This window comes from Plectropomus leopardus, chromosome 15, assembly GCF_026936395.1.
Source record: "Plectropomus leopardus strain MGB_pleo_1.0 chromosome 15, ASM2693639v1, whole genome shotgun sequence".
Taxonomy (NCBI): Eukaryota; Metazoa; Chordata; class Actinopteri; order Perciformes; family Serranidae; genus Plectropomus; species Plectropomus leopardus.
Window position 1 is genome coordinate 26448954 of NC_142190.1, and position 25691 is coordinate 26474644.

The 25691-nt window shown below is 38.0% G+C and overlaps 1 protein-coding gene across 6 annotated transcripts in view; it reads left to right on the plus strand.

Moving 5' to 3' along the window:
* Nucleotides 1-25379, plus strand: part of gria3a (glutamate receptor, ionotropic, AMPA 3a) — an 89125-nt gene extending 63746 nt beyond the window's left edge. For 2 of the 6 annotated variants that reach the window (XM_088088732.1, XM_088088733.1), the window contains 6 exons: nt 521-894; nt 4333-4531; nt 13033-13280; nt 13983-14097; nt 22654-22902; nt 23897-25379. In XM_088088732.1, the coding sequence (XP_087944858.1) occupies nt 521-894; nt 4333-4531; nt 13033-13280; nt 13983-14097; nt 22654-22899 (1182 nt within the window). In that variant the 3' untranslated portion in view covers nt 22900-22902; nt 23897-25379. Of the gene's footprint in view, nt 1-520; nt 895-4332; nt 4532-13032; nt 13281-13982; nt 14098-21442; nt 22903-23896 lie in introns of those variants that run through there. The other 4 variants (XR_015778974.1, XM_042499938.2, XM_088088734.1 and 1 more) reach the window with 4 other exon arrangements.
* Nucleotides 25380-25691: the final 312 nt, after the last annotated feature.

The following is a 25691-nucleotide window of genomic DNA, read 5'->3' on the forward strand; positions in this document are numbered from 1 at the left end:
TAACTTTTTGTGTGTTAAGTATTTCCATATTTTGATGTTTAGTCACCGCAGTGAGATACTAATTGAAAAGCATGTCAGGCGATTGCAGAGGATCTGATGAAGGTGAATTTTACAGGCTGATTCACATTTCATGGACTGCTTACATAAGCTCCTCCACCTCTGTCTTCCAACCCTCTGCTTGATTCATGGAGGAGATTTGGATCGAGACAAAGACATTAGCCAATACAAATGCTGAGTGACTCATTTTCAAATGGCAGATATCCCTCTCACAGGCATTATCATGGGTCTATTCAGTAAGCTGTCGCATTTCACCGTGTCCAATCTCTTTACTCCATGAATCCCCTTTAAGGCTGAGTGCCTGGGCATATATATGAGATTATAAGACAGTGTGACTTATATATAGTCATGGTTATTGGTTTGACTTTATTGATATTTCCTTCATTAAATCAACTTGTAACACTTTGGTTGGTTGTTTGTTATGTGAGACTAACTCCCAGTGTGCCTGTTCCCATTTTCACAGAGAGCGGACATAGCCGTGGCTCCTCTAACTATAACGTTGGTACGGGAAGAAGTGATAGACTTCTCGAAGCCCTTTATGAGCTTGGGCATCTCCATTATGATTAAGAAGCCTCAAAAGTCCAAACCTGGGGTGTTTTCCTTCCTGGACCCACTGGCCTATGAGATTTGGATGTGTATAGTTTTTGCCTATATTGGCGTGAGTGTGGTGCTCTTCCTGGTGAGCCGTTTCAGCCCGTACGAGTGGCATCTGGACGAGAATGATGAGGCCAAAGACCCTCAGAGCCCCCCAGACCCTCCAAACGACTTTGGGATTTTTAATAGCCTGTGGTTCTCCCTGGGCGCCTTCATGCAGCAAGGATGCGATATCTCACCAAGGTTGGTTGTTGCATTCACTTTCCACCATCCCTCAGTTGTCCTCGTCATCTCTCTGCGTTTTATAGTCCCATACATACATCTCCTTCCTGCCATGGTGCATATAGGTTATTTTGAGCTTTGCTGTCTACCTGAACCTCATGCTTCACTTCACTGCACTCTCCTCCCATTTCTTTCTCTAAACAAACCTTTGTTTTGAAGCTGCATTCTGGCAGTGATGCTTTGCATCCACAAAATAACTTATATCCACCATGCTGAGGGCTGTAAAATGCACAGGGGTCATTACATCTCATTCCAAGTAACCTGCTTGAATTTCTCATGACTCTTGGAGGGCTACCGTGTTTTTGCTGCATGTCCCATTTTACGGTCATCTCATTGGTGCATATAATTCATTTTGTAGGAAAAAGAACATCATCAGCACCATAACTGCTTTCCTAATGCCATCTATTCATCTCTTTACTCATCACTGTTGTGTGATGCCCCTGACCTCATCTTCAAGGATTCTCGCCTCTGTCATCCTTCTCTTCTGGGACTTTGGGAGATTTTAGAAGCTGGTTGAAGACCAAAGATAGATTTTCACAGACTTAAATTAGTATGACATTGGATTTATGGATGATGTGGAAAAAAGTGGGCTTTTTATGGTGGGATATTTAGCATTGATTCGTTTTATTCTTTGTCAGGACACAGTAATAACAGCTCTTTAATAATTAGTATTCATTAAGAAGTAACATCTAAAGCAGGCATGTCAAACTGGTCCACAGGGGGGCCGGTGTGGCTGCAGGTTTTTGTGCCAACCAGCCAAGAGCACACAGTTTGACCAATCAACTGTCTGAAGACGGAGATCAGTTGATTAAATGAGTCAAGTCTGGTGTGCTGCTACTTGGTTGGAAACAAAACCTGCAGCCACACCGGCCCCCCTGTGGACCGGTTTGACATGCCTGATCTAAAGGATAGGGGCAAAATATGTGCAAGTAAATAATAGTCTAATAACCTACCGTGTAGCTTCTGAACAAATAGCACCGTGCAAGGCTGAAAAATTAAGCCAGTGCCAAAGTGCCAAAAACTGTGAATCCTTGATTGGCCACTGGAGGCTGGCTCTAAAACAGAGCACATCCCCACAGGCTCTTATGTAAAATGCCTCCACACTCTTGTCTAAACATGGTCACTCTTGACTCCATTGGCTACGTCAATTATTTATACAGTCTATGCTTCTGAATATGCTTCTGACTCCCAGCTGCTCAGTGGGATGTCGGCCTGGTAAATTGTCCCATTAGCGGATTTAGATGGATGATTTCTGCATCTGACAGTTAGTTACAAGAGTGTCTTAGTGACATTAAAAGTAGGACTGATTATCAAGGGCACCATGGAAGGCGAGCCCTCGAAAAGCCTGGAATAAAAAGTGCTCCTGCTTGAATTTTGATATTTCTAAGGTATTAGCACGATAACTAAATTGAAATCAGTTGAAGAAACCGTTTGATTGACTGAACTCTTTATAAAATAGTTAATGGAAGCTCTCTGAAGCCCTGCTTACTCCTCAAAGGCGCAAATTGGTTTCCTTAAACTCTGCATTATGATTCGTCTCTAAACGCAGCCAGAGCCAAGTGAGTGACTGTTTATGCTGAGGGAGCACCAATGTACAATTTTGTGTCTATAGCCAAGAAAGCAAATTGACTTTGTCAAAAAAAATGTCAAAAGTAGCATGATGAAGACATGGATCAAGAGAGGAAGGACAAGGGGCCCACAGACTGCTTTTACAAAGGCCCAAAATTTGGTGCTACGCCCCTGGTTAGTTTTGGCTAAATAAACTGTAAGCTGAGGTACCCAGGTATGTTGTTGAGCATAACTCTGGTCAATGCCATGACAAAGCACCGAAGAAACAGCTCCTGCTTCCTTTGCAGAGCTGTGGGTCTGCACAGTTGAATAAATCAGTGTAAAAAAAATCAATTAGGCAGCAAATTGGCTCTTATTTTAGCTTAAAGGTACATGCAGTTTTTGAATGAAATCTGCTGATTCTATCATTTTGTAAGCAGCACTAAAGGCCCTATAGATCAGCAGTTTCCAGGTCACTATAATCACCAGAGGAAGAAGCGTATTATCTGATTCCTACACTATAATCACACTTACTGTTAATGCATTTTTTTGTGGCCACAACTTTGCCTCTGGCTCAACCATGTTTAGATCAACTAATCTCGAGAATGGTCATTGACCTTTATGTGATTCATTCTGAATAAGTATCCTGATTAAAGGCCATTTACAGATAAGACTTAAATAAAATCTGCATAGAATAACAACCTCTTTGCTGATGGAGTCACAACATAACAGTAGATATTGCTGAAGGACAAACAAAATATTTACAACTCGAAAGCGCCACGAGGAGAGCATATTTTGCACTGAAAATAAACGATGAAAACAATATATTAGGAGAAATCCAGAGCATCTGCAATGCAGTGATGCGGCACAAATGGATCCTCGTTTGAAATGAGAAATGTGAGTTCATCTGAGAGCAGCACATTAAGAGGAATATGTGTGTGATCGTAGAAGTCGAGGATGGCACCAGAGAGAATAGTCAAATTTGAAAAATATGAACCCAGAGTTGCTCTGCCAGGCACAGATTTAAAGTCAGAGCCTTTACGCTGATGTGGAAACTGTGAAGAATTGGTTAAGGACCAGTGGGCAGGATGGGAGTATCTGTGTGACGGAGCAGTTTGGCTCATCGCACCCTGAATTCAAGAGCAGAAAAAGTCTCATGCTGCTTTTACTACAGACTTGTTCTGTCCTCTCTGGTCTAAATTTGTAGTGGAGAGCGTTACATTTCACAACAGATGGAGTAAAACTTCTAACAAATGTCTGCACAAAACATTGGCAGAAACCAACAAGTAGATAAACTTGCTTCTTGAAACGCCAAAAGATGAAAAAAAAACCACCATATAGCAGTACTCTGGCTAACTTTGAGTCAGTGTTGTCGCTGGAATTAACCCAACGAATCTTGGACAGATTCAGTGGCATCGCTTGTCACACGTCTGGCACCCTCCTGCAGGCGGCTGGATTTAGGCTGCTGCTGCTGGGCTGAGCATTTCCTGGGATGGCTGCTCACCTGAATTAGCTCCAAAACTAAATGTGGACACAGTTATATTGAGGTAATGAGGCTTATTATTACTTTCAACAAATTAATCAGCTGTAAAGGCAGCTATATTAAGTTAATGATACTTCGCTTAAATGAATTATGCAAATAGCATGGAGCAGCAGGGACATGTCGGATAATATTGCAGCCCTCATCATTTAATGGGTTAACTGGAGAATTTCTCTAAAAGTGAAACATTCTTTAAATTAAAGAGATAGGTATGAGCTAAACCTCGAGGCTGCCAGAAAATGATCCGTCTCCCCCTCCTTGTGTAGATTTGCTGCTCTCATTGCTCTGTCTGCTCTGTTTCTTGCCCTCAGGTCTCTGTCCGGGCGTATTGTCGGAGGAGTGTGGTGGTTCTTCACCCTCATCATCATCTCCTCCTACACGGCTAACCTGGCTGCCTTCCTCACTGTGGAGAGGATGGTGTCTCCGATCGAGAGCGCCGAGGACCTGGCCAAGCAGACAGAGATCGCCTATGGGACGTTAGACTCAGGCTCCACTAAGGAGTTCTTTAGGGTGAGTGTCTCGGCTGGCTGTCATCCATGCTGTCGCCGCACTATATAACGAGAGCTGCTCTTACTTAAAGTTAGCCAAAAGCTCCGAGCTGAATAGTTTCTGGGACTTTCCTTTGGGTTTTGATTTATTACCTGCAAGGTGATAAATCGAATGAATAATCCATAATAAAATGTCCAGAACTGTGATTTTCCCCCGATGCAGCATTTCCAAAGTACTAATACTACAACGAGACTTGATTAATTCAGTACATCATAAAACAGTGGTACACGCTGTTTTATAAAAAGGAATTACTAAAGGAGTAAACTGCAACAAGAAAATTGCATGCATTTGTTATGTTAAGGCATTACTTAAAGATGGATCGCAGAGATGAGCTCATATTTTTCAAGAGCAGAGCATCGCTCCTTCTTTGACTACCACAAAACCTAATTATGGTGTTAGGTTTACAGGAGGGAACACCTTTTGTCAGCCTGGTTTCACATCCATTTGTTCCCACAGAATGAACTTTGGTTCTCTCCATCAGGATCAAAAGTTATTTCCCAACTTTCTGGCAACAGGAGTAATTAAGCCGTACTCCCTCTTCCAACCATCAGTGGAGTCATAAAGCAAACTTTGATTATTCTCACAGCACCTCCACTAATGTGTAGATTAATTCTTATATCCACTACTTAAACTTGCTGCCAAAGCAAGGTCATAAGGAGCATGAAGGTCTTATAATTAAAAAACAGATAAGGGTGCCATATTCAGGTAACAGACGGTGTAAACCTGCAGGTCTTTTAATTAGTGAATCATTTTGAAACTTATGTGTCCTTATGAAATGAAAAAGCATATTTTCCCCAGTTTAATTCTGTGTCCCTGTATTTGATCATTTATCTTTTGTTATATGCTAAATATTTGTCAAAAAATCAAAATCTCCATCGTTTCTCTCTCTGTAAAACCACATTTTCAAATTCTTGATGACTCATCCTGAATTCAGGGGCATTTACAAAAAACGTATCCAATCATATGAGACTTTATGAAACAACTAACTACATCTGTCATATAAACTGCACTACACAGTTTGTGGGTTGTAGTGGCTAAAACACAATATTGGGCAAAATAGGAAGAGATGTGTGTTATCAGTGGGCAAAACCTTTATTTCATTTATGAAACAATTTGGTGGAGGTCTACTTTATTAATGCCTCCCTCGTCCTCCTCCTGATCTAATGGTGAGGGAGATGTGTGTGGAGCAAACAGTTTGCTGTAAGTCTGTATTGAGAACCCCAGGAATTAGTCCTAAAAACTGGAAAACGGTTAGCATTTCAGCACTCGTGGCTCCCTTGTCTCAAAGTCAGTGGGTTTTTTTGAATGGCTTTTTAGTTAGATGCCTGAAATAAGGTCTGTGGTTAACAATAGTTTAGACTTAGACATTCATGTTTTATTCTATAAAATAAAATATGTGAGTAAATACTTTGAAGAATGAAGCATTGAAGCTTTTATGTGTCTTATAAAAGGTTTCTAACAAGTGGCTAAATGAGACTATGTCATCACCCCTTCTAGTTACATTACTTCTGGTAATTGCATCAAAGCTTCAAAAATCACATGAATGGTGTTCAATTAAATAATATCTTGCTGAACGTGAACAACTGAGCTTAATTTCTGCACTAATCCATAACCAAATGGAAAAATCTCAAAGGCTCTGTGACGATGGAACAAAGATGAAGCTAACTTCAGCGTCGGCCTACAGAAAAACATTATTCCTGGAGCACTCTATTGTGCTTAACTCTAAGCCTGCCTGCTTTTTAGGAGTCCTCTAAATTGTCAAGGATTTGATTTAAATCCCTCTTGTAACTGTACATAGCTTGAATCTTACGTTTCTCTCAGAAATACATCACAGAAGCTAAAGATGATTTAATTTCAATGTCAATGATTTTGAATTTGGATTTAAATTGTGAAGTAGTTCAGTGTCCATTTCTGAACTGCTGCAAAAATCTCTGATTCATAAAAAATGAAGTGAAAACGACAGTTCAGTCTGATTATCAGGCCAGTTCTTTTTATGGGTCTGAAACTTTAGGGAAAAGAACTTTAAAGAACTGCAAGATATCATTATAATTCCAATTAGTGAGTCTCTGTTGTTAAAGTGCAATCTCAAAGAAGAAGTCCTATTTGTTAGAAATGGAGATATCATTCACACCAAGTGTCCAGCTCTGAGCTATGTCTATTTTTAGTCCTTTAGTCGGTCTCTTGGTGCGAGTGCTCCTAGTCAGTCTAAGATGTTTGATAAATACAAACCCCGTGGACTCCGTTAGACTCTGGAGTGATCAGGATGGCACTGTGTGTTAGTTTCAGACTCTGCCTCGGTCTGCAGGGAGTTACGAAATCACATCAGTCTCTCCTGAGATCTACAGACAACTTGTGCAAATATGCTTAAATACAGTAAGGGTAGAACAGCTTGTTTCTGTCTGCTATTCTTGGTTTTCTGCTCCATTTTACTCTCACAGCTGGCATTAGATGGCTGTCTTGTTAGAACAGAGTCAGCCCAAACATGAAAGCGTACATAGCTCAGAAGAGAGAAAATGTGGTTAATAGTGGCGAGGAATGATTTAGCAGGGATGCGACCGAGTGGAGGCATGTGCAACGTTATTATGACCCAAGCCATTTGTAAAGGCGTTCAAGCAGAGTTGCACGGCCTGCTGTGCCAAGCCCAACTCAGGTCTGAAAGCACTGAATTGGAGCAATCACCATGATCACTGTGGAGGAGGTCATCTGTAACTTTCTGTCTTCTCCACTCCGGTGCTTTAAAACATTACTTGTAAAAGAGGCGATTGAAAAGAAAATATTTTATTTTGCAAAGAGAATAAGAATCCAGCAAACTGTGGCATGTTTAAATTGAATTTGAACTGTTTCAGGATCCTCATTAATATGGCATCTAGGGGGGGATAATCATTTCATATTACATGTAGTTTTCTATAAATAATTATTTTAATATGGCACATCCCGAGTCACATAGCTGTGTTAATTTCTCCCTCTTTTATTGTGAAATAATTCAAACTAGACTTCTGTTATTATGACTGCAGGGACAGGCAGCAGATGCAATGTATAACAGGACACTAACATTTTACTATATAAACTAAAGTTTAATTTCAAAATGAGTTTATTATGTGATAAGAGCGGGCTATAATTCTATCCTGACAGAAAGTAGAGACAGAAAGAGATGACAGAAAGTAAAGAAAAAAGATTTTTAGGTGATCGGCACATGCAGCAGCCCTAAAAAATACCCCTTTGACATGTATGTTGAAGAAATTCATACATATCAGATTGATTATTTCTGATGCGTCCTGGTGAATCATCACAGAAAAAGCAGCTCCATAAAAGCAGTGGTGGATGTGTTAATCCACCGTGCATTTGGCAGGCTGTGATTTGTCAAAGGTGCTCCTGAGGAGATAATTGACAGGCGTGTAGTGACTTCATCCTGAGTGACAAATATTCTGCCTTTCTTCCTCCGAACTGGAAATGTCAGTGCAGAGGAGCCATTCTGAGGAGCGCTCATTGAAACTGAGTGATTCAGAGCTCATGATTAATAGGAGCTGTAAATACCTTGTACACTGATCTTCAAAGAAGATCATACAGCTTCCTTGATGCATGTTATATACGATGATAACCGACATGCCCGTTTTTCAAACACTCAGTCTTCAGTCTTTTCTACTTTTCAGGAAAGATATAAAGTATACTTAGTTCTTCTTTGGTGTCGTAGTTTTACTCAACATTTACCCAATGAGGTTTCTTTCTGCAAATGCAACTAACCAAGACTGTAAGTTTCTGGACTGTAAGAGATCTGGGTACGAATATGTGCACACCACGTTTTGGGAAATAAACTCACTTTCTTGACAGTTGGATTCAAAAGGCAGTGCTGGACCTTGCATATTTGGTGCCCTAGGCAAGCCCCCAGTCCCACCCCCTACCTTTGAACGCACACTTAAATTTTAAATGTATTTATAATTTATAAACAATGCAATAAAAAGTAGATTGATTAACTAGACAAAATTGATTAAATGCATCTAAATTATGATACTAAAATAAAATAAAATAAAATATAAATTTAATGAAAAAGTATAATAAAACTAGACTAAAATAACTTAAAATTACAAAAAAGATTAAAGGGAAAGGACAAAACAAATAAAAATAATGATGTTAAATAATGACAATAATAATCTTGAAAATAACAACAGAAAATATATTAAAAGAATAAATTTGAATGTCATAAACTCAATGAAGTTTAGTGAATAAAAAAAGATAATGTAAAACCATTGTCAATCGAAAACCTCAGGTAGTTTTTAAAAACAAAAAAACAAAGAAAGAGGTGACGGTGGATAATGTTAGCAAAAGTGGAAAAGGAAATAACAAGTAAGACCTAGTTTGTTCACTTTCTGTCACAGAATCAAAATACGTTGATCATTTTTACTTTAATTACAGCGGTGCTGCTGCATGAGCCGCGCTATTATTATTTAGTTACATTATGCCTTTGTCTCCACTGATCATGAGTATGCAATAAATAAGTTTTAATTACATGCTTCATCATACCGCTCAATAAGAACTGCATGCAGATAAAAAATAAAACAGCAGAAAGATTGCACATGCTTTGTTTGGCCTGTCGTCTCTGTTTCTGGATGACAGCGTGACAGACGCACACGGAGGGCCATGAATCACTCGCAGCTTTCCAGTCAGCTGCTAACAGATGAACTGGTAGCTGGAACGAATTTGAGTTTACACCAGTTTCTTTCCAGAATGGATGAGGGGCAGTAAACCCAAATTCCTCACTTGCCCTGTTTGTCAGTTTAAATATTGTTGTGTTTACACAAGTCATAAATGAAAATTGATGTGTTAGATAGCTTGTCTCTGTTTAGCTGCAGCTGCAGTAGTGAGATTTAGGACTCTGACAGCACGTGGAGCTGCACAGATTTCAACTAAGGCGACCGATCTGCTCCTGACAAGCATGCGTCTTCATGTAACCCAGAAAAGAATCGCTGTTTTCACACTATGGTCAGGCCTGTCACCAGCTATTACTGTCATGTTAACAGTGTTTACATGAACACTCAACTGAACTGAAATCCTGCATATGTCAAGAATGATTCACTTACTAGCCTGAGCCCGCAATCCATTACATCTGAGGTGAATTATTTACACAACACGGCCGTACACACCACCAAGCTGACACAGTTTGTCAATTCACTGTGCGTTTTCTTTTACTTTTACTTGCCACACGTGATGTGGAACTAACTCACACAAATAATGACCATACAATAATAAACCAGTCACACACACTTGATTCGTGTACATCAAATACTATAAATAAACAAGCTAAGACATGAGATAGTGCCCAGTTAGTTACGGACAACCTAAGTAATGAAACTTGCAATCCATAAAGCCATACAGAATAGAAAAATATTCAATATTTCAAATTCCATTCATAATATGTGTTGTTAACTAGAAATATGACAGAGCATCATTAAATAATAAAATGAAAATAAAATGTTATATACATCAGATAAAATTATCTGATTTTCTTCAAAATCTAGCTCTGGAGTTTGGGAGTTCTGACATCAGTTCACACTTCCTGTTTCCCTGAGCGATTATGAACCTTCCTGTCATGCCACATATTCACAATCCTGACAAGCAGCTCCGTGAAGATGAGCAGAAATATCAAAAGTTTGAACCCAAAGTTTCCTCTGAGGCGCTTCTCCCTCGCCGAGCTCAGCAGAAGGTCACATTAGCCCAGTTTACTGCAGCTTCTCTATTCTTCCCCTCTATTGTAGACAGCTGTGTACTCCAGCTCCCCGGTGACCGGCGATCAGCCTCTCGCCGGCCATTTTTAGCAGCATACTGAGTGTCAGAGCAGGGCTGTGCTGTGCATGTCTGTAGCTGCTCCAGCTGGCAGCTGACCGGGCCACAGAGGTGAAGCTGTCAGTCTCAGAGTAAGCAGGTCAAATGTGTTAAAGACTGTGCCATTACTGTCAAATAACAAGAACTATTTGAATGGGTCTTTGGCTTAGCATCATGTGGATTCATGAATATCGCCTTAGAACAGATGACTGTGCAATAATAATTGCCTCTTGTCTCATGATTTTAATCTTTTTTGAGTTGAATTGGTTTGCATTGATGTGGAATAACACATCAAAGGGTGGTGATTTTCAACTGACTCTGTGTCACCAAAGTGAGGGTAGCGTTCCCGCAACTACCCGCAGATTTGCATCACTGACGATGCCTTTCGCATCACACAATGTAAAAAAAATAGTGAAACAGTAAAGACAATCTATGAGCTGCTGCTTAAAACAGGGGTAAGAGAAATAAGAGAGAAAACAGCCTGCACAATATGCATATATATTATATATTGCATTATGTAACAAAAAATTGTACATTCACTTAAGTACTGAACTTAAGTCACTTTTTAAACTGCATTACTAAATTAAGCCCCACAACAATATATAAAGTTTAAAAAAATAAGCCCCACTTTTACCAATTGAAACATTAAAGTCTGGGTAAAACAAAATCATTGATTTCTTTCTAAACACATTATGAATCTTAGAAAAAGCTGTTATATGTATGTAATATTCCTGTGTCCAGGATTTTCTGGGCAGGCTTAAAGGCCTGCTCAATGAGACTGAAGCCATCCTTAACATAATCCCTTACCGACTGTATAAAAATGAAGAATGAGCCACTGCAAAGCAACAGACAATCAGCTAACTTAGTGCCACAAAGCACACTTCCCCCGAGCAAAAAGACGATCGGCTGTGCAGATACAGACTCTCGTTAGCAGCTTAACCTGCTCCCACATGGGGTGAATGGAACAATACTTGTTAGAGGCAACCGTAACATAGTTTCAGCTCTTTCAGCAGACACACCCCTCAGTGTCTCAGAGCAGAGAACACTGCTCATTTTTTCACAATTTTGAAACCTAATTTAATATACTTGGCAAATTTTCTTATGATTCAAATTTGGCTGGGTGGTTAATAGCACATTTTTCTGCAGTGTGACAGACTCATTACACATATTTATTTTTGCTTTACCCAGACTTTAAAGCTTTGAAAGCATTAATGCATCACCAATTATAAACCAATAATATTTTATTTATTTTTATATATAGGTAAAAGGTCAAAATACTTCTTCCACCACTGATTACATATAACATCATACAGTCTATAACACTTTAAACATTAATGTTCTATTAAACACTAATTATAAAGCCCAAAATATAAATATCAAAATGATAAAATAGGCATTGTTCCACTGTCGGCCACCGATATAAACAAGGAGTTTGCTGCATTATTAACTTGTGGCACACTGGTATGTGAAGTCTTTGCACTAAAACAATCAGTGGAGAGGCTCATTGTATAATACTTTTTAATATCTTCAGTTGCTATGTGCTGTGTTTCAATTTATAGAGTCATTAAGCTGCACACAATTAAATGTTGCATAAGCACAATAGCCAGATCAATGGACTGATGTCTCTAAATATTTAAACAGAAATGAAAGCATGATGACAGTGACTCCAGCTGTGACCTGCTGGTCGGGACACAAATGAAGGAGGACGGAGGAGGTCACTCCTGTCTGTTAATATTGATACCAAACATGGCCTGTATTTTACTTCTGCTGAGCTGCCAGATTGTCAGACTTCAGGCTGCTGGCAAAGAGCCCACTACTTCTGCATGTGTTTTTTATTTAAAGGGTGAATCCACTCAGAATAGCAAGAGGCAGAAATTGTGCTGAAATCTTTAAGCATATTGCACGTCTGGCCACGCCTCAATCTGTCACAGCAGACACATTAGGACCGTGGCCAGGAGGTGCAGAATTTATTTTCCATGTGATTTAGAGTAACTGAGCAAAGTGGCTTTGTTTCTTTCTTTCTGTCTTTCTTTTTTTTACATGTGAAGATGGCAATGAGCAACTTAAGAAATGAACCACAAATGTGCAAGAAATTTTGTAATAAGTAGAAAAACTGTGGGAAAAAGTGAATTAAAAAGCAAAGAAAAAAAGGAATGACATGAAAATAAGTGCTTAAAAACTAACAACAGACCCAATTCTGTGAAATCATTTTAAATGTATAATTACAAGTATAGTTTTTGGTCAGTTATCCCTGGCTTTAAAAAATAAATTCTAACTCGCCTAATTTGCAATTTGCAGAACATTTCTTGCCAAGTTGCTCATTGCCTTTTTCAAAACCATCAAAGCAATTGGCTTAGGGGTCAAAGGTTTAAATATTCATGATTGGTGCCTGCAGGCAGCCCATAAAAAGTGTTGTCAATCCAGGTTTCAAAGGATTAAAGGATCAGTTCACACACTTTGGAAAATACTCTTACCCTAGGTGAGAAGAGTTTTACCACTCTAAGACTTGAGAGTGGTATCATTCTTCTCATGCAAGTATTTCCCAAAATTATGAACTTTTCCTTTTACTGAAACCCTCAGTGGCTCATTGTGAATGTTTTCATTGTTATGTGCATAACTAACCTGTTTCTGTCTTCTCTCTGCAGCGCTCCAAAATAGCTGTTTATGAGAAAATGTGGTCATACATGAAATCAGCTGAACCCTCAGTGTTTGCCAAGACAACACCAGACGGGGTTGCCAGGGTACGAAAGTCGAAGGGCAAGTTCGCCTTTCTACTCGAATCCACAATGAACGAGTACATAGAGCAACGGAAACCGTGTGACACCATGAAAGTGGGCGGCAACCTCGACTCTAAGGGCTATGGTGTGGCGACACCTAAAGGCTCTGCATTAAGGTGGGTGGGATAATATAACAATATCCTCCATGTTGTTATAGTATTCCACCTACCCTGATGTCTCCTTTTGCCATTCTCTTTTTCCTCACTCCTTAATTCTTCTGTTTTTTTTCCAAGTGCATCAATGAGTGAACAGTATTATGAGTTTAATCAACATGTTCAGCCATTTTTATGTTCTGTCCGATGTTTCTGGCTTGTGTCTCTGTTTCTTCTTTCTCTTAAGGTTGTTGGTATATTAGTCATGCTCAGTAAATCCATTTGAATGTCGATGTGTCACCTTCCCTAACCCTGTTTGTTTTGCCCTTCAACCTCTCCTCCCTGGTTTCTGTGGTGCCCTTTTGCATTGCTTCTAATTCAACACTGATATTCTTTTGCTAGTTACGATGCTGGTTTGTCACTTGTGATGAAGCTGCATGCTGAATGTTCTTATTTCTTATTCAACAATGACAGAATGTCCCCATCCCGCACACTTCAGTTACAAGCAATGTAACCCTCCATGCCACCTCTCTAATATTTAACATTTTCTTTGCTGTAAAAATGCTTCTTACCCTCCCACACCAGTGAAATTCTTTACCAATTTGTCCCTCCCGTGCTCCCCTTCTATGAACCATTGATATTTATCACTATTTTTTACTAATATTCTATATTAGATTTCTCACGGACCTGTTCATTTTCTTACAAGTTATGTTTTATCGTTTCAAGAAATGCTGTTAACCTGGCAGTGTTAAAACTGAATGAGCAAGGCCTCTTGGACAAATTGAAAAACAAATGGTGGTACGACAAGGGAGAGTGCGGCAGCGGGGGAGGTGACTCTAAGGTCAGCCTCAATGTCACCAAAGTCGGGTATCCTAGAACAGAGTAATCGGCAAGGCTGTCGTCACTGACTGTAGTCTTTGGGCCCCAAATATCTGTTAATATGTTACAGATATATTAGTTTGTTTTTCCATTTTTATATCTTGCAACTGTGATCAACTGGGAACCCTTTACTTGGCTAATGGAGGAGTAAAAAGATAAGGCAAAGTGCAGAAGCAGGACAGAAGATGATCAGATTATTCAGAGCTTAATATTCTCGTGACAGGTAGTTTTTCTCTATTTTTGACCTGTAGTTATGAAAGACATAAACCATCTTTCCCTCTGTTTTTTTATATCTACAGGCCAAACATGACAGCTTTGTATCTGGCATACTAATGCCAGCAGGATGAAGGATCTAATAATATTCAACGATCAATTCCTCCAAGTCAAACAATGTATGCACTCTCCACTCTGCCGCCTGGGCGTTAGGGCAGGCACGGGGAACAGCGTTGTCTTGAGGGGACTAAGCATCGCAGGCAAACGTGAGAATTCTAATGACAGAGTGACATCTAACGGTCCAAACTTTTTTGTCCAACATCCTCTCATCGAAATCCAGCGTTAAGACTGACAGAAACCTTTGGTTGGTCTTGATCCAAGGCCAGTCAAAGTCTATCCATGGCCACCCTGACCTGGTAAACCCTGCAGTAGTAGAGTGTAAGATGTGACCAGGGGCCCCATTTGTACAAGAGGATTTGATTTGAATCTCATATTTGTGGTAAGATGATTGTGTCATAGTGAGCAAATAAGTGAGTAATGAAGCACTCAGAAAGTGAGACTATGCAACTTTTGCTAAAAAGCAGCCACATTAGCTAAAAGTGGCAGGAACAAGACACATTAAATTATTATTATTAATAAGAATTAATTAATATAGTAATATTAATAATTATTTCAATTTTGTAATTTAAAGCATGCATAATGCATACTTTTGGCATGATAAACCGTGTAACAGCTGCAAAAGTAGAGAGGAGTCAGTGGAATGTCTAACTGATGTCTGTTACATCAAATAATGGCGCCCCCAGAATTTTTCATAGGGGTGTTCAAATGGGACAACTGAAAAGTTTGGGGTGGCTCACCAAAACCAAAATCCAGAACTAAATTTCAGGAAGTAAATTAGGCTGTTAACATAAATAAAGGCTAGTTGAAAACTATGTCAGTATGGAAAGTTAAGGAATCACATGATATTCTTTGGTTTCATGTTTTAAAGTTAATTTACTAATATATCTGACGTGCATAAACAATTATTGGTACATTTTGAGTTCCACAACAATGCTGTTTTAATGTGTTATGTATCTAAACATGTATTCATTCATTGTTCTTCAAACAGGCTAATTATCTTTTTTCTTTAAACAGACTATATACAGAATATACAACTTTAATTTAGAGTATACTGATTGTAAGGAACAAAACATTTACAAGTGCTGAGTGTTACAGCTAACTAAATCTGAAACATAAACTAAAAGGTGGTGAGAAAAAAATTAAAATTAAAATAGAAACTAGACCTTAAAAAACAAACTAACAACTGAAACAGTGTTTTAGTCTTTGTTAATTTGGCATGATGAGGCATTGGTGAATATGTTTATAGAGAAAAGGATGTCTACGTGACTTTGAGACAGTTACCTTCACAAAGTGTTGTGTTTGGATTAAACAATCAAATCTAGTTTAGATTTGATTGTTTAATCCAAATTATTATTTAATAAATAATAAATAATTATTATTACTACCTCAAAATAAACCAAATTGAAAACAAGAATTTAATCCAAAGTAGATATAAAAAAATACTACAAATACAAAACTTTAATAACTTTGCTTGAAACAAGCCTACTTAGGTTTAAAAACACCAATGAAGTTGAATTATTTTCTTGAGGAGACCAAAGATTGTATCAGGGTGGCCGTGACTCCCCAGCCTTTGGGGCACCACTGGTTACAGTAGCTTTAATTTAGTGAGATTTATAGATTAATTGCTTTTAATTTTTCATTTGTAAAAGGAAGATGAGTTATTTCATCTCTCGAAAAAAGTCACATAGTCTCACTTTAGATACATTTTCAGAACAAGGGGGGTAAAATATTGAAAAGCTTGACTGATTATTATCATGACACCTGCTTTATGTGCTGATAGTCTATCTTCAGCTCTGCAGAAAAGCCTGGCCCTTTTTTTCAGTCAAATCTGTTGTACGACCTTTCTGTAAATGAGGCCCCTGATCTTTTTGTTTCAGAGGCCAGGGCGCAGTAACAGCTCTCAACTGTGGATCCATCTCTGCCTCTGCTCTTCAGCTTGCAACATGACCACAGTGCACTTGGCAACATTGCGAGAGAAGAGACGAGGCAAACTTTGCTGTTATTGGCTGTAGTCATCCATTCCTGAGTGAGCAGGATATGGATACTACCGGTGGGATAACACAAAGACGCCGTCTCATCTCGCTGGCAATTTGCCTCGACCCCCTGGTTAGAAAGAGAGAGAGAGAGTAGATGATCAGTTTAACACTATCACATCTGACTGCCACATTTCTTTGTCCTTATTTCACTTTCAGAAATGCACGTGTGGGTAATTCAACAATGAGATGGAAATATATTGTATGTAACTACCACTGAGAAAATATGACATTCACAGCAAAATATTAGATCAATGAAATGCTATCATTGGAATATTTATATCCATATATATAAGAAATCAATAGAGATTTTTCTTTTGTTATTTTAAAACCAAACAGAAGATTAAAATCGCGTATCAACAGCTGTTACTTTAATTAATCACAACTGGATGATTTAAACACTTACGTCCTTGTGGGTATTTTCTGTTAATACTGTGTGATGTTTATTTAATTTGACATCATACAGTTTGTGATTTATCACCTGGTTTGACCACCAGAGTAAGTATTGTGCATGGGTTCTTCATTTGAATTATTTTGTGTGGTCAAGAGTGTTTTTAGATAATTTTTTTTTAGACGCTGTTCTCTTGTTTTGCAGACAGACTGAAGGGTGAAGTTCTGATGTGATCAGATGGAGCATTGGGGGTGGACACAATAAGAGAAACACCTGGACAATGTATCAAATCCAACACAACAATAAATACTATTTTTGTGAAGCTTACGGGTCTCATGAAATGAGAGGTAATGCAATAACTACTTAAAGGAACAGTGTGTAAGATTTAGGGGAATTTAGTGGCATCTATTAGTGAGGATCGCAGATGGCAGCCAGCTGAAACGTTTCCAGTGTTTGAATTCCTTCAGTGTTCAGGAAGTTTTAGCGGAAGCTGAATTATCTGCAGAGATCTCCCCCTCTCAAAAATAAACACCAAGTGATTTAAATTGTTAAAAACTACTGAATGAAGCAGTGTCAAGTCCATCGTTGCATCGCTTACTGACATTTCAGAGATGGGCCGCTGGACTAGCATCTGCTAATGCGTGCTCACATTTATTTAGATAACTTAAGATCTAGACGTTAAGGAGGTCTTTACTGGGAGCCAGTGCTGGGAGCAACACTGAATTAAACACTTTTCAAAAATCAGTGTTTTTCTGATGCGCTCATCATGGAGGGACTGCTAGCTATGGTGGCAACGCAAAAAAAACGCAAAGTGCCTTATCTTAGAGCCAGCGTTTTGTTTTTCTCTTCTGGGCTACTGTAGAAACATGGTGATACAATGGCAATCTTGATAGACAATGACGTGCTCCCCATGTAGATATGAATTGCTCATTCTATGGAGAGTAAACCCCAACAGTTCTTATTTTCAGGTGATTATACACTTAAGTATACTTATTATGTTATATTCCATATCTGCCAGTATATCTCCCTAAATCATACACACTGGACCTTTAAATTACAATTAGATTAGATTACTATAGAGGATAATAATTACTGCTCTAACATAGCCTCAATTTAAACAAAAACATCATCAATTATTAAGCTTCACAAATGTAAGATTTATAGCAGTAGCTGTTGCATGGCTTTGCAATAGATTGCACAGGTGTCTTTGATATTCTGTCCACCTCCCGCTTTTTATCAGAGAGCTGGATTTATAAATTGTAATGAACCTTTAAAATGCAGACAGACAGCCTGGGGAAGAAAAAAATTTATTTTAAGAGTCTACTGCTATTGTAATAATATTTTATGTAGTCGTACAGTGGAAGGTTTTTACTTTTTTTAAGTTTGACAATTTCTTTTTTTATTCAGCAGTGTTAAAATATTTCAGTCACGCCCTCTGGGGAGCTTAAGTCCTCAGGGGACTCAAGGCCCTTCAGATTAGATGCATCAGTTTGCCTCCTGGAGAAAAATATGTCAAATACTCCCAGATTTGAATGAAATCTGATTGGTCAACTGAATGCATAATTAACAAGTCTTTGCATAATCAGTCAGTCAACAGAGAGAAAGCAGAAGTAAGAGAGGTGGCTGATGTAAATCGTTGTATCCTGTGTGCTGGTGCCGGTAACTATTGACTACAGGATAATTATGTATTTTTTTATGTCTTGAACATGAGTTCCCTGTTGACCTTAGTACTTTTAAATCTTACAGCATACTCTGCCATTGAAGTTGCTGGGTTTTTTTTGGTTTTTTTTCCAGATTTAGGCATGCAGGAGGTGACATTTAATTAGCTACAGTTGAAAAGATTCAGGATCAAAATTGTCACGTGCTTGCACAATATGTGCAGTGAGATGCAGTGTTAATAGCCTTGTATGTAATAAAAAGAGACATTAATAATTTAAAATCAAAGATAAAAAAAATATAAATAGCCTACACGTATATACACGTGTATCAGCCTAATTTGTAGGCGGGCTGTGCTATTTTTCTATATAAGACTATAAAAATGAAGAAAATTGACAACATTTATTTAAATGTATTTATTTATATGTGCATATTTTGTAATATTTTATTGTTCAAGTTATATAGGATTTTTTTTTTTCAAAAGCAGTAAAGTTAAACTTAAGTATGAACCACTGATCAACTGAGAGGAGGAAGTTCTCTCGACAGATATGTGACTGAGTATATCTAGTTTAATTTCTAGGTTTTGCTCAGTGGGCCCGAGTTATGGCCCTTAATTCAACTACGAGTTCACTTTAAGTGTTACTGCAGCTCATGATCGACTTGTTTTGCTCACTACATTTCCCGACATTTTCTGTTTGTATAATGATCCTGTAGAAATTTAATTAGCGGCAGCACATTATCATCATTCTTAGTTTTAATTTGAGCTGGTCATGGCGGAGAGGCTCTCAGGTTACTGTAAATGTCAGTGCGCGCAGGTCTGATATATCACATTTTCAAGCTGTGGAGCTGTAAGCTGCGATTACATCAGAGGTTTGGGACGGCTCTTTGACGGTAAATGACAGGTGGATTAATATACCAATACAGACCAACCACACTGCAGTGGGCAGTAGAGCAGAAATACTTTAATACTGTGATAATATGTCCCTGGGACAAAACAATTACAAAGTCAGGCTGATGAGGGACTTGAAGGGAAACAGATGTACAGTTTTTATTTTTCTCCATCAGTGTTTTTTACTGGTGCTATTTTTCACCTCTTAAGTCCCTTTGATTTCTCTTTTCAGCGCCAGCAAGAATTCTTTGAATTTAGACATTACGTCTTTTACGAATTTTGTAATTTTCAGTGAACAGTGATCCATTTTCCAGTGTATAAACCAAACATCAAACATTCCTTGCAATTACTGCCATATTCTGTTTCTATGTATAATTGATGGTATGTATGGATGGTCATGCAGCTTTTATTTAGTTTCAGATTAGATATAGGGAAATATCTGAGTTTTTCTAAACTGTGCTTATGTGTATATTAGTTAAAAGTCCATGGCCACCACCTGGTGGTGTGTCCGAGGTCTTTATCTGATGACCAGCAGCTTTTTTTTTTGCAGATTTTTAGTTTTAGACCTAAAAAAATGTGGATGTGTTATCAATAATACAGAGAAGAGGCAGGTTTGTAGAGTAAATCACCCTATTCACTTTATTAGATTATCTCCAATCATGATCTTTAACCAGCTGTAGTTATTTTATTGTGGCTAATCGTTATCAATTATTAAAATTTAAGCATCCTTTCAGGGAGGTCAAAGGTCAACAGTCAACCAGTGTGTCACAGAGACACAAATACTTGAAAGTGTGATACAAGCCACTAAATGCTCATAAATAATCAACTTTTTTAAAAAGTGCTTTTTAGTGTGATCAATATGTTGCCCTTAAACAGCTTGATTATGACAAATTAGAGGAAAACGCCTCACTTGAAAGCTTTTATTGTTTGCAGTTCATCTTCAGTGTCTCTAAATCGCATCCAAAAAGTGACCAGATAATAGAATTACAGACACACTGTGTCTAAGGTCTTTACTGCATCTGCTTTGATTCATAAAGCGTAACAAGCGTTTAGTTCAGAATTCATGTTCAAATCTCTCTCTGCTCCTCTGCCAAAAAACGTCTGTGAAACAAATGAGGGAAGTTTTTAGTTTCAGAGCTTAAAACAAAATCATCATAACTTTGCCTTTCAAATAGTTCTGACTGGAGAACAGGACTGCAGATCATCCACTTAACATCTTGCATGACTCTTTCTTTTAAAAAAAAATCAGAAAACATGATTTTTATTCTATTCAACATGCAACGAAACACAGTGGTGAATACAATATATTTGGTGATGTTGGATTACAAATGCTGATTTTATTTCTGAAAGGAAATAAGCCTGGGAATCTATCAGTCAAGGAAAATTGAATATAATGTCTTACAAAACTAAAAAAACTATGACTCATAAGAAATTTGGTGTTAGAAAGTATCTTTAGAGACAACCCAATTTTTTTATTTTTTTATTTTTACCGCATCTGGCCTCAGGAACACCTTTGTGGGTGATTTTGTGAGACATTAGCCTCTAACAGCTGTTGATGAAATTGAACTGCTGTGTTTTGTCTGTTAGTCAAGAAAGGGTTCCTGTTAGATCCACCTTGCTAAACATCAAAAAGGCTGCCCATAGCAAAAAAAGGTGCCCTCAGCAATGACTGCCTCTGTTTTCTTTTATTCTGTGAAAGCTATGCAGCAGCTGCTTTATTCTGCAAGTTCAAATCTTTTTTCTCTTCTTGTGATCAGTGTGTGCCGATTACTCAAAGCGATATAGGTGGGGTCTGGCATGCTAGGGTAGTCATGGATTATGAAAGGTCATACATATACTGACATATTATATATATATATATATATACTGTAGTGTTGCTTGCTATCTGTGAATGTGTTGGCCAGGACCCTACTCTATCGCTTTGCACAGTATAAAGTAGTTTAAAAAAGTTTAATAACATAAAATAACATAATAAAATGTTATTTATGTTATTTCCCACGTGAAGAACTCCTGTAAACCTTGCAGTATTGAAACTCAGTGAACAAGGCATCTTAGACAAGCTGAAAAACAAATGGTGGTACGATAAGGGTGAATGTGGAACCAAGGACTCGGGAAGTAAGGTCAGTCGCTGCAGGTCTTTTTATACTGATTGAAAAATGCATTTTGACCTAACTGTTCATATGCAGACACCTAAAGCATACATTCTCATAGACATGTTAATCAGGACATCGATACTCACATTAAAGACTACATTTACTTCACACATAGTCTAATTTCTTTACACTTTGCACATGACTTCATTACTGCTGTATGCAGACAATACAATACTTGTAAAATTGCAGCATGATTGCACACTATTTTTTATTCATTTACCATAAAATCTTGAAAAGTTGAATCATAGAATTGCAACCATTATACTGCTATTTAGTCATCCAAACCCTTATTGAAATTTAGTTTATTGTTGATGTCATTAAGTAATAACTCCAAAATGACTGGCTAGTTTCCCAAAGGCATCCTTATTCTGACAAAGTCCAAACTGACCTTTAAATACCATCTGAGCACAAAGTGGTCAAATAGTATTTAATAGTCGGGTCTCATATTTGGAGTGTCAGAGTAAGGAACTTTTTGTTTTTTACATCTTCACGTAATGCTTAGAAGTCAGTTAACTGACTTTTTAATTATAAAAATTGAAATTTACCTCCTTTAGGTCGACAAAATGTCCCTAAAGGTTAGAATGCAAATGGTAAAACCTCACATAAATTAATTTCAATATCACTGTTTGGTTTTTAATAGCAGCAAAATGGTTCAATTCGCCCTCCACAGCTTGCCACTTTGATTGTAAATGCAGTGTGTTGAAGTTGAGCAGCTATGATAGTGAATCGAGGGTTTAATCTGTAGACCTGTACGACCACGACCGCCTTCCTCTAGACGTGGCCTCGTAAAGAGCCCATAAAGCAGGATAGATAGCATCTCTGTCTACATTCACCTTCCCAGCTCTTAGTAATAACTTGAGAGGAGGAATTAGACACATTTAAGTTGTTCTAATTTATCGTACTTGTAGGCTAAATTAGGCATTTGTATCTCAGAGGGTTTTGTAGACACAATTAGCAGCCTCCTCTGAGTAATTGTTTAGTCATAGTGCAGCAGGATGTACATTGTGTTTGGTCTCAGAGAGCCAGTTTAAGAAGTCTTAACGGTGGTCTTTACCTCCCCCAGGACAAGACAAGTGCACTAAGCCTGAGCAACGTGGCAGGAGTCTTCTATATTCTGGTCGGAGGGCTTGGCCTGGCTATGACTGTGGCTTTGATAGAGTTCTGCTATAAGTCACGGCAAGAAACCAAAAGACTGAAGCTTGCAAAGAATGCCCAAAACTTTAAGCCGGCCCCTCCAGCAAACACCCAGAATTTTGCCACGTACCGTGAAGGCTACAACGTGTACGGGACAGAGAGTGTTAAGATCTAGAGGGTGAGTCCTTTATTGTTTCCTAAACATGAATATGTTAAATCACAAAGGAATCTTGTCCAATACACAAATCATTTACATTAGGTTAATGTTCTAACTTCAATGAAGAGCTCACTCACCATTATCCGCCCATTTCCCAGCATGCCTTGTTTTATATATAAACTCTCCAGAGATTCCACTGTTATGGAAATACGCTGTTTGTGTTTAATCCATGTTAACTGAAGTCATGGTTGTTTCTTTTCATAATAATGAAAACAATGCGAACCATAATGAAGGTTAGTATCAAATTCAATCCCTACTCGAGTGCACTCATGCATCTGAATTGTGGTAATGTGATTGAACATTGTTTATTGGGACTTAATGTTTTGAGTTTAGTGAACTTGTTTTCTGAAGTTCAGCTAACTTAACTCGTTTCATGTCTCCACAGTGAACAAAGAATCCAAAAAAGGCGGATATTCTTGATGAGTTGTATGCTCAGCACTTCCCAAAAAATAATTTTTTGTTTAAACCTTGCGATTTAAAACACTTCCAAATAAACAGTCCCCTGCCCGAATGTGGAGTGTGTTTAAACTCTGCTCAGTGGAATGCATGAGCAGAAATGAAATGCCCTCGCCATGTGCATTACTTGTATTGGAAAGTGTTTTGAATACTAAGATTTTAGTGAAACTGTTTGAGAAGAAGAGTTGTGTGAAAGGTTGTAAATGGATGTTTTGATATAGTTTTGCTGTTGTTTAAATGTTGACCCCATTTACTTTCATTTATCAAGAATGTTTTCTGTTTTTGGGTTCTTTGTAAAGGCATTTTAGTTTGCTTCACAAATTCAAGGTAACACAGGTTGAGTCATTTATACAGATGGTCATTTTTTGGGCGAATAACTTGTTTCTCAAAGGCAGCAGAGGAAATTGTGTTTTTGAGCTGAGCCAACCAGTCAGATGATTTACAGTGTAGTGGCATCTTTTTCATTTGATCTTTATCCTTTTGCGTATCTCTTCTGCAGAAGTGAAATATGTCAATTCCCTCTGGTGCGTCTGGATGGAAACAGCCACTCTGTGTGACCCCGACACCCCGAGGCTGGCATCCTGTAGGCAACAGCCTTCTTTGTCATCAGCTTGGACTCAAGCCTACAAGTCAACAAGTGCTCATTCTGGGTTGTGAGGCCCGTCACACTAACAGAGGGCAATGACGCAACAGGACTTTTGCTTCTGGAAACATGAGATTTGCCTCTTGTAGTGCCTTATGGAGCATTTCAGCGTCATGGCAATGCAATTAAAATTGAATTCACTTGAAAACAACAACAAAAAAATCTGCGGATCTATAGGGCAAAAAACATTGCTTCAGTCGACAATTAGATGAACTGTTGTAATTTCCGTTGTTTTCTATTTTGATGAAGAAAAAAAAAGCCATGATTTGCAATCAAAACATCCTGGAGTACTTATTAAGTCATTTTACAGACATATTTTTGTGGTGAAATCTTAAGTTGGATAAATGTTATATTTAGTGAAGTAAAGTCATTTTCTTGTTTTACTATAAGACTATTTTCAGTTTCATAATATTTAGGACAAGCATCAATCAGTAGGGTTAAGCATCAACTAAAGTGACAACATTGTACCCCTGTTTCTACTCAAAATATCAATAATATGAAAATAGTGGTCATCTGAAACTGCTTATGTGGTGTTATTTTCAAAGCCTGTTGGACATCATATACAACTGACTGTATTCACTTAGATGCTTGTTTTAAATCAACCATGTGAGACTGCATATGTTTCAACTGCCACTATCTGGAAACAAGACTTTTTTTTCCCTTTTTTTTTTTTTTTTATTGAAATGAGGTCCGCTTTTAGTGCCATAATGTTGAAAATCAAAAGCATTATAAATCCTTTAGAGACTATGAGATTGACCCCTTTTTATGTGACAGCATATTCAAATGGTTTAACTGAGCTTATGGTTTACACTTTGTACACACTTAGAAGCCGTTCTCATGTAAATGCAGTATCTGCAGCTGTGAATCTCGACATTTCTTTGGTAAATGATAACACACCATAGCTTCTTTGGTTGTGATAAGCTTTCTGTGTCTATGCATTATGCAGAAGGTGGACTGTACATTGACGGAAGAGCTACAAATGAAAACGTTCGTCTGTTTGTATAAGTGGACTTTTTATAAACTGAAGGAAAAATCCTACAAACGCTATAAACCATGTACGCCTACATTTGTTTAGTATATTGGACTTTCTCATCCTTTTCTCCCCGGATAAAGTGCATGTGAATTTGGTGATAGTTTGATCAAACTGCAACTCGAAATGGACTCTGGTTTAGTTAGACCCATGATGACATTTGATCCGGTTTGGTTTTAGTTTTTCCAGTTCATTTGTAACAGTACCTCAACCATGAGAGTTGCATGTATGGACACAATGAACCTCTGTGGAGAGGTCATGTACAAAGGATTTTATTACATTTCCTTAATAAAAGCAGGTTTATATTCACCTTTTGGACTCTCATCCTGTTTACATGTAAAAAAAAATATATGTTATAAATTATATATTATAAAAATAAATATATATATATATATATTCCCATTAACTGCCCTGCGATAGCGTGGCGACCTGTCCAGAGTGTACCCTGCCTCTCGCCCAACGACAGGCTGGGATAGGCTCTAAAAATGTGGTCTAGTATTTTGCATTGCACAGCCTTGTTGTTTAAGTTTTAAGGTTTAATTCTGTTAAATCTGACTTTTTCGCACTTTGGGAATAAAATATTTGCTGTTTAATCGTCACATTGTTACATAATCCGATTAG